General features: G+C 39.3%; 1 protein-coding gene across 2 annotated transcripts in view; it reads left to right on the top strand.

Annotated features, from left to right (window-relative positions):
- HIVEP1 (human immunodeficiency virus type I enhancer binding protein 1) overlaps positions 1 to 15,034 on the top strand; it is a 233,697-nt gene that overhangs the window by 1,499 nt on the left and 217,164 nt on the right. For both annotated transcript variants that reach the window (XM_019522651.1, XM_019522645.1), the window contains exon 2: positions 2,465 to 2,595. In XM_019522651.1, coding sequence (XP_019378196.1) covers positions 2,556 to 2,595 — 40 coding nt within the window. In that variant the 5' untranslated portion in view covers positions 2,465 to 2,555. The remainder of the gene's footprint in view (positions 1 to 2,464; positions 2,596 to 15,034) is intronic.

Here is a 15,034-nt window from a genome sequence, read left to right on the forward strand (position 1 = left end):
CCTTCGTAGCTTCGCTCCGCTCCGCATCCCTCGCCCGAGCCCAGCAACCCTCTGGGCCGGAGCCCTTGGGGGGAAGAAGCCCTCTCACGTCCCCCCGGCCTCACGCCCCTGGGGCAGCTGCTGCCGCCGGGCCGCGGCGCGGGCGGGGCAGGAGGCGGCGGGACGGGCCTGGGGGAGCGGGTCCCGACCGCCTCGCGGGAGGAGCCGCGGGGCGTCCCTGGCCCCAGAGAGGTGCCCCCTGCCCGAGGGATCCCGGCCTCTGTTTGAAGAGGGTGTTTCAAAATTCGTTGTTTGTTTTTTGTGCAATGGAGGTGCTCCCATGGGGGTGGTGACAGAAGTGGGCAGATGAAGCCTTTGGCAGCAGCTTAACAGAGGGCCAGAGGGAGGCTTGGGGCTTAGAAGAAGTCGGGTTCCTTGCAGGGGTGCCTTACGCTGGGATGGTTCAGGGATCCTGCTGCCATGGCTAGATATTGGTGGGGGGTTAGATATTTATTTAATATTTGCTAAATAAATAAATAATAAATATTTATTTATTTAGCAAATGGAGATCTGTAAAGCCAAGCAGTAGCCTCCTCCTTAACTGGGTTCAAAGTTATTCATCCACCTCTTAGTCTGTAGAGGGGATGCTCCTAGGGAAGGGCCGTGTTGTTTGTATCTCTCCACAAGTGCAGGTTGGTTCAGCGCTGAGGCCCCAGCAGTGACGGTTGGCTGCACAGGGGCCTTGGCCTGCCTTGAACCTGTTTAGCAGGGAGGTGATACTTTTTATTGGACTAACTGTATATGTGGGATAAGGTTAGAGGAGCTTTCTAAGGCTAAGTGCTCCTCTTCCATGCCTGGTGGCTGGGCCCAGCGATACAGTTGATCCAATAAGAGATGATATGCCCCCCCCCCCCCAAAAAAAAAAAGGAGATACAATATCTTTTATGAGACCAGCAAAGTAGTTGGAAAAAAGTTCTTTGCAGCCTTTTAGGCACCAGCACCCCTTACTGAAGGCTGACATTTTTGGCTGCTGATACTGCGTTCCATGTCGCTTAGCTTTCTGAAGCGTGATCACCCCCCAAAATCACACTACTGGATGTAGTTGTTTTTATCTGGTACTTTATTATCATAACTCTTAGGAAATGGGACAGTACAATCCAGTTTTTGTTTCTATAGCCAGTTCTTTCCTTCACACAAAGAAAAGCATGAGGAACCTTTTAAAAGGAATAGCAACCTGGCATTGTAAATGTACTGCAACTTGTAGGCTGCAGGGACAGGTGTGGGTAACAAACTCTTGTAAACTGGTTTATTGATTTGCAGTAATGCAAATTGATGATGTCCTTAAAAAATCAATTGGAAATCAAATGCATTATTTGTAATACCTTGAATGATAAAGATTCTACGTGCCTGCATATGCTTGATTTCCCCTTTTCATTTGGAGCAGCTCTCTTTCTAATTACTCGAATTAAAGGGAAGCTGACAAGTCATGCTTATCTGTATTTACTCCTTGTATCTTAGGTTAAGCCTGGTTTTAATATTAACTCACCACTTGTGTAGTTTTTAATTCTTTTGAGCACGAAGATTGGGCTTATAGGAGTCAGTTTCACTTTTCAGTTCCCAAGAGACTGCAGGATACTATTTGTAAACAGCCCAGGGATTTGTAAGAATCCAAACACATTCATATCATTAAACTGTGAGAGTGTTTCTCTAGTCTTCAGTTTCTTTTTTTTCTCTTAACGAAACTTGGAAAGAAAATCTGGATCTTGGCACTCAACTGAACCATGTCGTTTTAAATGTATGGAAAACCTTGCAGGATATTAAAAGGGTTCCAGTTCACATTAGTTGTTCGTATTTGGTAATGATAATGTAGTTTCTTGCATGTGGATGGACTGTTGCACAAAAGGCAGAGTTCTGTTGCAGCAGGAGTACTGCCTGTGTGCAAGAAAGTACCAGTTTGGGACCCAATTCATTTGTCTTATGGTAAAGTTTGAAGCAAAGCCATCAGCAGAATCCTGCCGTACTTTATGACTGCTGCAGCCTCCTGTTGAGGGAACTGTGGAGGTGAAGGGTAGGCTTATGCCCTTTCTGACCACCTCCCTTCCTCATAACTGAAAGTTCATTCCTGAGACTGAGTTGAGTGAAGGGCTTTTTGGAGGGGGAGGCAGGTGGGAAGAAGGAGACAGATGCAAGTGACAAGTACAACACAGGATGTGATGTTTTGAAGGAACTGATAAATGGGAGAATTGTCATTTCTCAGCGTGGCAGTGACATCCTGAGTAACCTTGAGCACAACTTGTTTCTTATTTTTCTTATCTACAAGGATTAAAATAAGGTGTTTGGGGGACTGAAAGAAAAGTGGAATAGATTTAATTATACATGATTACTTTGTGTAACAGTTTAGGTTTAAAAATGTTGGGATGAGTATTTCCATATTAACACTATATGTTTCAATTTTTATCTTAAAATTTTTTTTTATTTATTTTAGCACATGGATTAATTGATCTCCTGAGAAGATTTATGGTACTGCTTGCTTCACATTTCTGAGAGGAGAAGGTGGTCTATGAAACTAGAGGAAAATGCCTAGGACAAAACAAATACATCCCAGAAATCTGAGGGGTAAGAAGCTCTTAAGAAAACTATGTTCCCAGAAAATTTGGAACTGGCATTAGATTGGTTTTGAATTATCAATTTATTTTGCAAAGTTACTGTCAGAAGATTTTTTATTTGCTAGCTTTGGGAGTAATCCATCAGAAGGCTGTAACTGCAAGAAATTAGTGGACGTTCTTATTATTGTAGTTTATGCTTTGGGTAGCCTGTTTGTGGAAGTGCTCCATAGAGGCAGAACACTGTGAAAACAATGGAAGGAGTGGTTCCATGGGCCAAAAAGTTTTTAATCTAAAAATACAGAGACAAAGGAGTGGAAGAAAGGATGTAACATATAAGCAACATGATCAGGGTGATGACAGGTACTTGTCTTAATAGATATCAGCTTAGTAATTTTCTTTCAAGTTAAATGAAGTAAATTTTCCTCCCCTGCACATTCTTCAGTATTTATCATCCCTGTCACCCACTCCCTGTTTTGGAGTCTTGGGCCCAAGTGTCTACACAGATAAGTTATTAATTTGCTCAATAAATGAAATAAATATGTGGATGACTTTGGGCCCCAGTGTGGTTAGCTCATGCTAACCAGTGGTCTTCCTTTGAATTCAGTTGTACCAGGGTTAACAGGGCTGTATGTGGGCCTAGGGGTCTGCCCAGCTTGTCAGATTGGACCTTAAATGCATAATTAATCTGAGAAGTTGCTTTTGAGGTGGTATTAAGAGAGGAAAGTAGCTGGCTTTAAAGGTCAGCTCAGGAGGACTTACACTTTGCTTGAAATATGCTCATTTCTTATATGTAACGATACCCTATATTTTGTGTTTTTTCACAACATATTAAAACTGATGATAAAACCACAAATACTTCATCTGCCCTTGAATTTCTATGCCAGTACTTCATACTGCTTTCAACTACTCTTTAATCCCCCCCACACCTGATTTTTAAGTTCATGATGCCCCTTTAGCAAGAAAAGACTGAAAAAAACCGGAAGTGGGGACGTACTAAGCATCCTATGCTAATTAGTCAGATTTGTGTTTAAAGGGTTTGGGTTTAGAGATGGTGAGTGTGTGTTTATACATGAATTCATTTCATAGTAACATTTGTGCATGAAGGCTTTGTGACTAATGGGACTAAGAATCTCTCTTGCTGATTTACCATATCAGTGTTATTTATGAAGTAGCCCACTGTATCTAATGTGTTTTGTTTAAACCTACAACGCTAATCTTTAAAAAGGGCAGATGTGAAGGGTATTCGGCACCATTTCAAGATGATGGTGGTGGTTTCACTGCTTTTAAAACTGAAGGTTACAACATTCGACTGTGTTTTCTTGTTTTCTCAAGTCTTTTTTGTGCACTTGATCAGAGTCAAAAGGCTGAATTACTCATAGCTGGAGTAAATGTTTTTCAATTAAATACTTAATCTTAGTGACTTATCAAACGATTCTTAATAAGTTTAGTACAATTGCAAGGGTAGAAAATGGCCCCTTGGATAGTTTTTTGAGTAACATGGTATTCATTTAAGTAAATGCGTTTAAAAGAAAAAAGCAAATTAAACTTGGAAGAGTGCAAGCAATGCATTGGAAAGGAATTGAAACCTTTGTGTTGTGGTGTTCCCCATTCATGTAGCCATTACTTCCCCTTGTAATAGCCATTATTATCAAAGTTTCTAGTCTTCTGTAAGTAACTGAGTCTCTCAATAAATTAAGCTAAGGAATATACAAAGTGTAAAAGAAATCCAGCATTCCTTTAGAACTTAGGTTGAAATTTATAGTACATACTGTAATAATAAGTGTATGTACCTATGTCATCTTGGGTTATTAGAAGTGAATGAAACTTATTTTAGTCCACCTTTATTATTCAAGGTCAGCTTTTTCTGTTTTTCAACCCAGGTAATGAAGAAAACAAAGGTAAAAGTGTAAATTGTTACTTTTTTTTTTTTAAAAAAAGTTTAGTTTTTGCAAGTATTTGCAGGAAATGTCTCCTTTAAAAATATCCATTATAATTGGAATTTTAAAAAGAAGAAACTTTTTGTACTGTTCTTCCAAAAGTTTGTTCTCATATATTCAATTTTTTGGTCAAATTAAAGTTTAAAAACTAGTTTCTTCAGGAGAGCATCTAAAAGGAGTCGCTATGTTATAACCCATGGTAATTAGTCCAGTTAATGATTAAAACTGGAAAAAGAAGTTTATGGACTGCAAGGTTAAACTTCATAAATATTTAATAATCACACTTTTATTGAAGGATATAATATTAAGCTATCTTTACTGTGTTGTAGGGAGAATGCCAGGCATGTTCTTTAAATTGCTTATAGCAACAGTTATATTACATCACCCAGCCTCTAAATCAGGGAATCTCTTCCATGCTACCATGGTGCCCTGGGCTGCCTTGAGATCCTTTCATGGGTGCCATACAGCGTTAGCACTGAAACACGATTCACAGAGTAAACTTAGAGATTTTAAATAGAAATCCATATTTGTGGTCTTTCTAAATTCTTTGCAGCAGAGAAACTGCCTTATTATTTTTCTGTCATCAATATAAGTGTGAAAATTAAGAGCTGGCATTTTCTGAGGAGCACCTTGACTCCATCTAGCAGTGCCTTGGGTGTACTAGTGGTGCCTTGAATCTAAAAGATTGGGAACCAGTGGTCTAAAGAATACACAAATGCCATATTTGATTACTCACTTCCCTATTTCAACTTTGTGATCTGCATGCCTGACAGCAGCCATCTGTCTTTTAGCTCTAACTGGACTTCTTCAGTTGAACAATATTTAACTAGTTAGAAGGATCACCACTGGACAGCTCTTGATACTGCTTTTTTTAATGCATCAAGCGTATTACTGTTATTGAACTCGCACACCAAGCCAGCTTGGGGAGTGAGCAATCACATGCAAGAATGTAGCATTTCTGTTGCTTTTTTTAAAAAAAAAAGAGTATTTTCAGATCTTTAATACTGGACTTTTCATATCTTGAGTTAACGTTTTACGTGTTTTTAAAAAGTTGGTTGATAATAATGTTGAGAAAGTGACATGGTATGCATTTATATTATTTAAAATCAAGGTAGTTGGTGAAACACCCTATAGTGGTTTTTTTATGTTGAGGTCGCTTTCATTTTACTAATTTAGTATTTTTGAGATAGTGGGTAGCCATTTGCAGACTAGCAGAGACTCTACAGCACCCTGTGTTGAAGCATAGGTTTCTTTGTGTTGTTTTGTTTTTTGTTTTGAGGAGTCTTTTTTCTCTCTTTTTTGGCATTCCTTTTTTTATTTGTAGATGCATCAGTATAGTATCTTACTGGTTTGGTTTTATAGAACCGGAAAAATATAGCAAGAGGACAGGACATGAAAAATACTGCATTCATTCACATACCACACAACCCTAAACAAGATGCACATCTTGTTCTGCCTTCTCAAAACAAAGGAAAAAAGGACCTCTTAGTCCTTAGTTTTTTTAAACAAACTGTCCAGAATTAGCTCCTTGTGTAAAACAGTTTCCCTAATTTTCAATCACTAATTTTGAGGAAAAAGGTGTATATGTGATATGAATGACTAAGTTATTTAACAAGAACGAGATCATATAGTTATTTTCATGATTATACAGCATTGGCATAACTGTGTTTGTTTTAATGGTGATGGCTTTGTTATACCCAAACAGTTTTAGTAAGGCATCTGCTACAATGTGCTTGTTTTTATCATTTAATTTCAGAACATTAATCTTGTTCTTCATGAGTCTGTTTAGGATATATTCAAATGTGAAAAATATTACTACTATTTCTCAGTGTTTTAGTCAGAGGTCTGAAGTATTTTCAGACCTAAGCTCTGGTCTGGCTAACTGTTGCTGATATATTCAGCACTGGAGATAAGTGAATGAAGTTGAGACAAATTATGTGTTCTTGCATCTCTAAATGGCATGGCTTGGATATGTACACTACCAAAAATATATGATGCCTAACAAAATAAATTCCAAAGGCAGGCCTTGAATAAAACCCAAGTAACCTAGGTTCCTGTTGGATAAACTAGAGGAACAATTCACAAACAATTTTTTCAGCACCTTTTTAGCCTGATGAATGGTCCAGTGGGGTATTATGCCTCAGACCAAGAAACATCAGTGCACTAAGCAACTGTGTTGGAGAAAACGGCATTTTTTCCTCTTTAACAAAACAGGAAAAAAGGTGAGACTCATTAGGTGGTATACTGTAATTTCTGGGCGTCTGAACAGCCCCATTGTCTTTCTTGTTCAGTCTTTGCTATCGTCACCATGATTGTAGTTTAATTCATGCTGGTATTGTTTTCAGTTAAGTTAGAGAGAACCACTTTATATGAGTTTACCCTGTATATTTACATGGGGCAGACCAGGTTAGCCAGTTGTTACACAGATATAAAAAACATTTTACAGAAGCAGTAATATATTCCCAGAAGTGTGGTTCCACTCACTTTTAGTAGTATTTGATTGCACTTGGTTTTGCAGTCACAGGGCTGTGATGATCTACAATGAAAACGTTCTTTGCTTTTTGCTTGCTTAGTTTTGTCATTAATGCCTTTTAAAAATGTACAGCTCATTGTGTCCTGCATTTGTGGACCAGGCAGTGTACAAATATATAACAAGATGTTAAAACACTGTTCAGTTCTAGAAATATGAATTAGCTTCTTAATTTTTTTTTAAAAGTATGAATTTTAAGTATTGTTAATGCTTTGTCTGCACAGTCAAATATTTTCCAGTTGAAGCAAATGACTATTCTGCCTATGAAGTTCAACTCCCAATTGAGGTTTTAAGTTTGCATTTGAAACGTGACTGTAATTGGAAGCTGGATATGTTATGCTGTAATCTAAATAGTAAACAGAAGTTTACCGGAAAGCTGGTTTTTCCTTTGACCTCAGGAGAGTTGAACATGTGTTCTGTTAAGTCATGAAACTGTAATTTAGTGGAGGTTCTTTTAGAAAGATTGAAATTAGAAACTTTTTGTAGCATGCAAATCAGCTACTGTGCCAGGCTTGCAAAGCTTAACTAATGGTATGTTTCAATCAAGGGCTTCATACATATTTTTAGTTAAGAATAAATCATTAAAATATTCTATATTTGTATTTGTGGGTGGGGGAATGAATCATGTTTGGCTTCTGCATCTTGCTACTTTTACTGTCGCATACATATCATTTTGTTTAAAAGTATTTTTGAGGTCCTTTTTCTAGAGTTTGGGTACATTAATTATATTTTAGCCCCACACTGTACTTGTGCATAAGTGAGAGGTAGGAGAGTATTTCTGAGCACAGTGAGGCAGAGAGCATGAACTGACTTTCTTCTCTCATGTGCGTGTCTATGGCAGAGCCAACAATAGAACTCTAAGCCACTGATCTCTGGTCTTGTGCTTAGCCAGAAGACTGTACTTTGTGATTTAACTGTCCATAAATTGTACAACATTTGAGGTTTTTAACACTTTAGGTCATGTTGTAACCTTCTGTACTAATTATGTTAAAAAACTCTATGGAATCGGGGAACAGATGATCTAGTGGTTATGGTATAGACCTGAGGCCCAGGAGAGTTATGTTTAGTTTTGTGATCTATGAAAGACTGAAACTAATGAGTTAATAGCTGTCTTTCTCTATTATCTGGAGTATGGGCATGATGATGCTTAATATTTTCCACTTTGTATCTGTCTTGTCTTGTCTTTGTAGATTGTTAAGATCTTTGAGGCAAGCATAATTTCATACTTTGTATAAGTACAACCCCTAACACAATGGGGCTGAGCTTGATTGGGGTCTCCCTTCACTACTGTAATGAAAATAATGTGTCCAATTGCATATGAAAATCTGTTAAAAGAGCACAAATGTTATTTTGTATTTTGAAAAATGAGATTTGCTAGAATTAAAGCCTTAATGTGTGTCCCCTGTATGTATGCATTAGGATGGCTTGTGTTCATGACATTTATAAACATCTTTCCACCAAATCCTGTCTCACTCAGTGCATGAGATGGATGCTACTTCTAAAATGTAACCTTTGCCTAGTGAATCAGACTGCCTTGTGTTTGACTTCTGCATCAGTGGTTTCAGAAGTGTGAAATTTTATATAGGGAATTGTCAGGGGGACTGCTGGAGTATTGTGTCCAGTAGCTGGAGTATTGTGTCCAGTTCTGTGCGGCCCATTTCAAGAGGGATGTGGACAATATGGAGAGGGTCCAGAGGAGGGCCACCCGCATGATCCGGGGACAACAGGGCAGACCCTACAGTGAGAGACTGCGGGACCTGAACCTATTCAGCCTCCACAAGAGAAGGCTGAGGGGGGACCTGGTGACCATCTATAAACTCACTAGGGGGGACCAGAAGGGTTTGGGGGAGACGCTGTTTCCCCTAGCGCCCGCTGGCATAACAAGGAGTAATGGGCACAAGCTGATGGAGAGGAGGTATAGATTGGACATCCGCAAAAACTACTTCACGGTTAGGGCGGCTAGGAGCTGGAACCAACTTCCAAGGGAAGTGGTGCTGGCCCCTACCCTGGGGGTCTTTAAGAAGAGGCTGGATGCCTACCTGGCTGGACTCGTTTGAGTCCCATTTCTCTTTTTGGGGTTTTTTGTTGTTCTCCCGCCCTGGCGGGGGGTCGGGCTAGAAGATCTACTAGGTCCCTTCCGACCCTTAATCTATGAATCTATGAATCTATGACTGTATGAGGGAAGAAGATGGCCTTGTGGTTAAAGCAGTTGAGTGCTGGCCTAAAGATCTGAATTCTTCCTTCTGCCTCCTTGAGTTTCCTTGTGATGCTGAGCAAGTCTGTTGGACCAAACTTTTCATAGTAGGCCATTAATTGTGTTTCTCATTTGTTCATGTACCCCAGCTGAGATGCTGTGGAGAAGTCTGAAATTATCCCAAGTGTAGCTGATCAATTGGAATTATGATTTGGGTACAAAATAGAATAGATTTACTAAATATTCTGAAAAATCCAGCCTTAGGGGACTCAGACTGGGGAGCCATGACTAGTTAACACTTTTTTAACAGTTTTGCAATCTCTGTGCCTTTAGTTACCCCTCTCTAAAGCACAGATGACAGTTGCACATCAGCTCACTGGGGGCTTATGAAGACAAATTCATTAATGTTTGTGAAGAACTTGGGTACTGCAGTGAAAGCACCATGTACCATTGATGAAAAAATTAATAACTTTTTTATTCAGCATAGGATGTGCTATAAATAAGGCTTGGAGCGCCGATCATCCTGTATATCAAATTCATTTGCATAAACAACTTTAATTTTGGCATTCACTAATGTTTGAGTGCTCTACCTTACGTTAGCAATACATTGAAAGTATTAAGATTGCAGTATCATAGCCTTTAAAAAAGGAAATGGAAAAACAAGCCGTTCTGTTACGTTGAACCAGACTGTTCCCTGAAGTGTTATTCACATTGGGATTGCTAGAATTGTATAGCACAGGCTTCTATCACTTTAGCTGAGAAGCTGGCATCAGTGGTAGCTTGATGTCATCTGAAGGAACAGCTAGAGAGGAATGAGACCTTGTTTCTTGTTGGTGAGGTTTACAGCTAGTTAGTGCCATGATTTGTTTTCAATGTTTAAATTATGGAAACCTAGTTTAGTTCCCAGTTTTTGAGATGAGTATTTTGATTTGTTTTAAAGTCTTCTGCCTATTTCAATGCCTGACTATGTCTCTCCTCCTCTCTCTCCACACGCATGAACCCTGGCTCCTGTATCCTTCCTTGCCCTATCTCTTCCCTCTGTTCCTAACCACTCTGCATGAAGTCAGAAGCTTCCTTCTGGCTGAGAACCTTGAACAGAGGAGACAGTTTGCCTGATCTTAATTCCTTTGATTGGCACTGTGGAATGATCATGCACCACAAAGGAGAAATTGACGGGAAAATCCTGATCCATGTGGAAGTTGTGTGTAGCATGCTCAGAAAGAGGCTTTTTTGGCTAATAAGGTCTTTCTCTTGAGCATGTGCAAGCTGCAGTTTTTTGAGGGGGGCGGGAGTGAAAGGTGGTTGTTTTTGTTGTTGTTGTTTTTTGTTTTTCCTGGGGCCTTTCACCTGGCCAAGTTAAGTTAAAGCACATTTTATGCTGAGACAGCAAAAAGCCAGTTCCTGATTCATGTGTGTCAAGTTTTACTGTAAATTGTGGAGTCCTTTAGAGCTTCTAATCAAGTGGTTGTAAGAATTTTTAACCTTTGGGGAAGATGCTTTATTTTACTAAACTTAATTCTCAGGAAAAAAACCCCACAGTTTTTAACTGGAACTTAATGCAACAACAGAAAAACAGCTTCAGGTAGAAACCTAGCATGGAAAATTTCAGTTAGAAACTTGACAGTTATGAGCAACTAAAAACATATAACAGAATGGGTTGGGTAGCTTTGAGTAGAGCTCTCGCAGTGCTATCTTTGAGTGCGTGTGCAATTCATATAAATTGCAGGGGGCAGGGTGGCACGGGCACTAAGGTGCACGGTTGCCAGCCCAGAAGTCACAAGTTCAAGGCCATAGCAAAAAGTGTTCATTGCGCAACCCTGTCAGATTGCAGCAAATCTGCAAATTCTGCTAAGCTGTCACAAGGACACAAGAAGGGAAGGATATAAATTATACATGCATGTGCTAACTAACAAGAGAAGAATGTAATACAGTCTAATACGATCTAATGTCTATAGGCAATGGAGGAGGTAGATGTTTGAATGAGACTTTAAAATATTATGGGGGAGATGTAGATAAAAAAAAAAAAGAGTAGTCCAGACTGTAAAGAAGTCTCTTGTTTCTCATTCTCAGTTTAAACTCAGGATAAATGAGCAAATTTACCACTGTAACAGTAACTAAAAGACCTGGGTCCTAACTTTTATGACTTCGTGGAGGAAAAAAAGAATAGTTGCGAACTAGGCTTTGAAAGTACTTTTGAACCACATGAAGTTATCTGAGAGTAGGGTCGAGAAGTGGTTGCTGCTTATATATGTAAGGAGGAGTGCGATAGAATTCAGCATATGCTGAAATCTGGAGATCTGAGAATTATGGAGGCCAACCAGAAGGGAGTTATTGGAGAAAATGAAAGCACAAATGAGGATTTCAGTAGAAGTTCTATCAGTAGTTCTGTTAGAACAAAGAGTTTGCTCTGTGATCAAAATTAATTCGTTAAGCCTCTGTGCCCAAGAAAACATTGCCTTGCATTTTATGACAATTCAGTAAATTTTTATTAGAAGGTTTAAAAGAAAATGGTCTAGCATAATACAGATGAAATGCTAGTTTAATAAAGAAGTTTTTATGCTCACAACTCAAATAGTTTCTATTTTAGCAGCTAGTTGGTATATGACCTAATTATGTTGGTATTTTGGGGAAAAAAGTTATCTGAAAAGTAGCTACTAGTAATGTGTAGCCATTAGTATTTATCATGTAAATGATGAAGTACCCAGTAAAGTAAAACATCTATCCGGAAACCTCTATTGAATATTATTAGCGCCTGTACTTAACATCTTTATGAAAAATAGCTAAGGTTTGTGGTCTCGACCATTCCCTAATGGAAGGTCTTTTTTTCCTATTTTATGTTGGCTTTTCAGTTTTCACATGTGAAGACAATGATCTGAATGAAGGTGAGTAAATTTGCAGATGAAGTGTAGACTTAGTCTATTGAACTGTCCATTTGCTCTTAGCTTAGTGTGTTATTTTGTGTAGTTTCTGTGGTACGTAGCTTCAGCAGTTGCTGAACACATTAGTTTCAAAAACTTGTGACTTGTCTTTAACTATTGCAAACTTTATTCATTTAATACTTTTTTTTAATGTGCTGCCTGCTGGAAAAAAAATGAGTTTAGGTGTCAAAATTATGATGCCCAGAAAGTGTTAATTCGTAATGTAATTGTCTTGTGCTGAGAACACAGATTTATGCTGCCTCCCCACCCCCCCAGCAAAAAAAAAAATTAGGAAAATCCTTGTTTAGATGATGATATGTGTATGTATACAGTATTCCCCACAGATACATGTATGCAATACTAATGTATGCTCTGTGATAGAGCTTCTGTCTGATATAACACACAAAACACTAGCTGGGGAAATTAAAACCATTTTGATTTAACAGTAGCCCCACTTTGAACTCATCACAAAACTTCTTCCAGCTTAGTTGTATATAGTCAAGAGCCTAAATAAATGAATATTTTTTTCACATTCTACATTTTTATATTTATTACATTTTAAACGTAGTAACCTTCATTTGAGATTCTTCCAGTGTTCAAAGAATTTGACTTTCCTTTGAGTTTACTAAAGTGAAAAATGTTTAAAGTATTTCTGCTCAGAAATGTTAAAGGGAATTTCCAGAGCTGTTGTTTTTTCAAAGAGCTTGTTTCACTAATCTAGTAATTAAAAACAACAACAACAAAAACCAAACAAACCCATATGGGTGATCTCTTTTAGAGGAGTTTTGACTCTTACGTATTTAAAAAAAAAAAAAAAAAAAGGAAAATAAAGATTTGAACTGCTGTTGTAGATAGTTGATCTCAAGGTTTAATAAATAAAAAATTGATGAATAATAAGTCTGAAGTACTGAACAAAATGATCTTGGGAGAATGCAGTATTTTTCTCTTGTATTCATTCCTTAAATATATCATTCAGAATATTTCCAGTTTTTAAAAGTAAGAGCAGGCCAGGTATTTGGAATTGTTGGACACATTTGTGGGAGGAAATGGGGAAGCTCTTGTTTAGGTTACTGCTAAACAAGTAGGAGACACTCTTTGTCTTGTAAAATATTTTAAATGTACTTTAAATTTCCTGTAGAACGATTGGCTCAGTGTATGAGTTCAGTAATTCTTTATGAAAATAATGTAACCAGGGAAGTCTGTTAATAATGCTGCACAGTGCCGTGGAGAGTGGTGTTGTGTTTTTTTTTAATATTAAATGCAAGAGCACTGTTTATTTAGAAATCCAGGCTGCAGTGTGTTCGAGTCCTGCTCTTTATACTCCAGTAATAACTGATTACTGGATTTAACAAGCTGCTCGAATTTTTTTATGTTTAATCCCTTTAAAAGTGATGCCTAAGAAACATAAACAAGTGGTTGGTGGTTTAAACAGTTGACAGACATTATTTTTTGTAAACAAAAGTATAGCTTTTACCATAAAAAGTACATGACCATATTCAGTTCCACCTTTGTATGGTCCAGTGCAGGCCTGTTGGGCTGAAATTGCATGGTGAAAGATCTGGGGAGGAAACATTAGCGTTGTGGTATTATCCTATATCCATAATATAGTTACCAACAGCTACAAAATGCGTGTGTGTTTAGTTGTGTATGACATTGGATGAGCCCTACCAGAAGTAGTCATGGAATGACCTATCTGTACAGCATGTTTCCCTCTGATTCTGGTTGGCTTTTGGGGGTATGGAAAGTGATATACACTAATGCTGAGTACTGTTGTCTTAACTAGTGAGCTGTATCAAATTGGAAGGGAGGTCAGAAGGTTGCCTTAAATTCTAGAAATGCCGGTGACAGAGCCAGTTACTCTACAAAACCAAAAATGGTGTTACAATGTTTTCTAAATATTTTGAAACTATGCCCCTACCTGTTCAGTGTTACCAGTGACCTTGTCTAGTGTGGAGTAATATGTGTTTACAGAGGGAGGTACGTAGAATTGTTTTCCTTTTTTTTTTTTTTCTAGAGTATTTTCCACAGAGGAGCTTTTGTTTCATCTGTCCAACAAACAAAACAAAACTCCAAAACAACCCCCTGTATTAGTTTTATACTGTTTTAAATATATATTATAATACTTGCTACAGTTTTTGGATTCTGAGAAAATGTTTAGCTTCATTTTAAATAGAATGAGATCAGGGGTGACATGTAGGGGGTGCATGCAGGTGCATGTGCACCCCCTGCGCGTGGTGGTGCACCCCCTGCATGATTGCCCCTGGCCACCACCACTGCCGGTGGCACCTGCGAGTGGCCGCCACCCTGTGGTCGGTGCTAGCTTCCCCCCTGCCGACAGTGCCGGTGGTGCCTGCAGGAGCTCTCCGTTTATTGCTGCCAGCGCAGCTGTTCCTCCCCGCAGCCGCCGGGGGCACATGCCATTCATGAATGGGATCAGCCTCTGAGAAAGAGGTGGAACAGGAACTAGGCATAGTTAATGTTTCTAAAATTCCAGTATAATAAAAGGCTCTGTCTGTCTGTCCATAACGCTTCCGGCCAACTGCACATGTGCTGCCGAGAGAGCAGGCAATGATTGGCTGGGCTGTGTGGCTGTCTGAGCAGTGGGGCTTCCCTCCTGCCTGAGGGCAAAACGGGATCATGGTGGCAACACCCCCCCGTCGCCCAGCTTGGACAGCCTGCAGGGAGGGGGAGGTGGCGGGCAGGGACAGAGGGAGGGAAGTGGGGAGGCCTGCAGACGCAGTCCAGATGGACCCAAAGTGATGGGAGTGGGTGCTGGACCTGAAATGACGGAGTGGGGTTGGACCAAGGGGGGAACAGGGTCAGACCAAAGTGGTGGGAGGGAGGAAGCAGGGTCAGACTGAAGCGGGGGG

Source organism: Gavialis gangeticus, unplaced genomic scaffold, assembly GCF_001723915.1.
Source record: "Gavialis gangeticus isolate Ggan-Ray unplaced genomic scaffold, GavGan_comp1, whole genome shotgun sequence".
NCBI lineage: Eukaryota > Metazoa > Chordata > Crocodylia > Gavialidae > Gavialis > Gavialis gangeticus.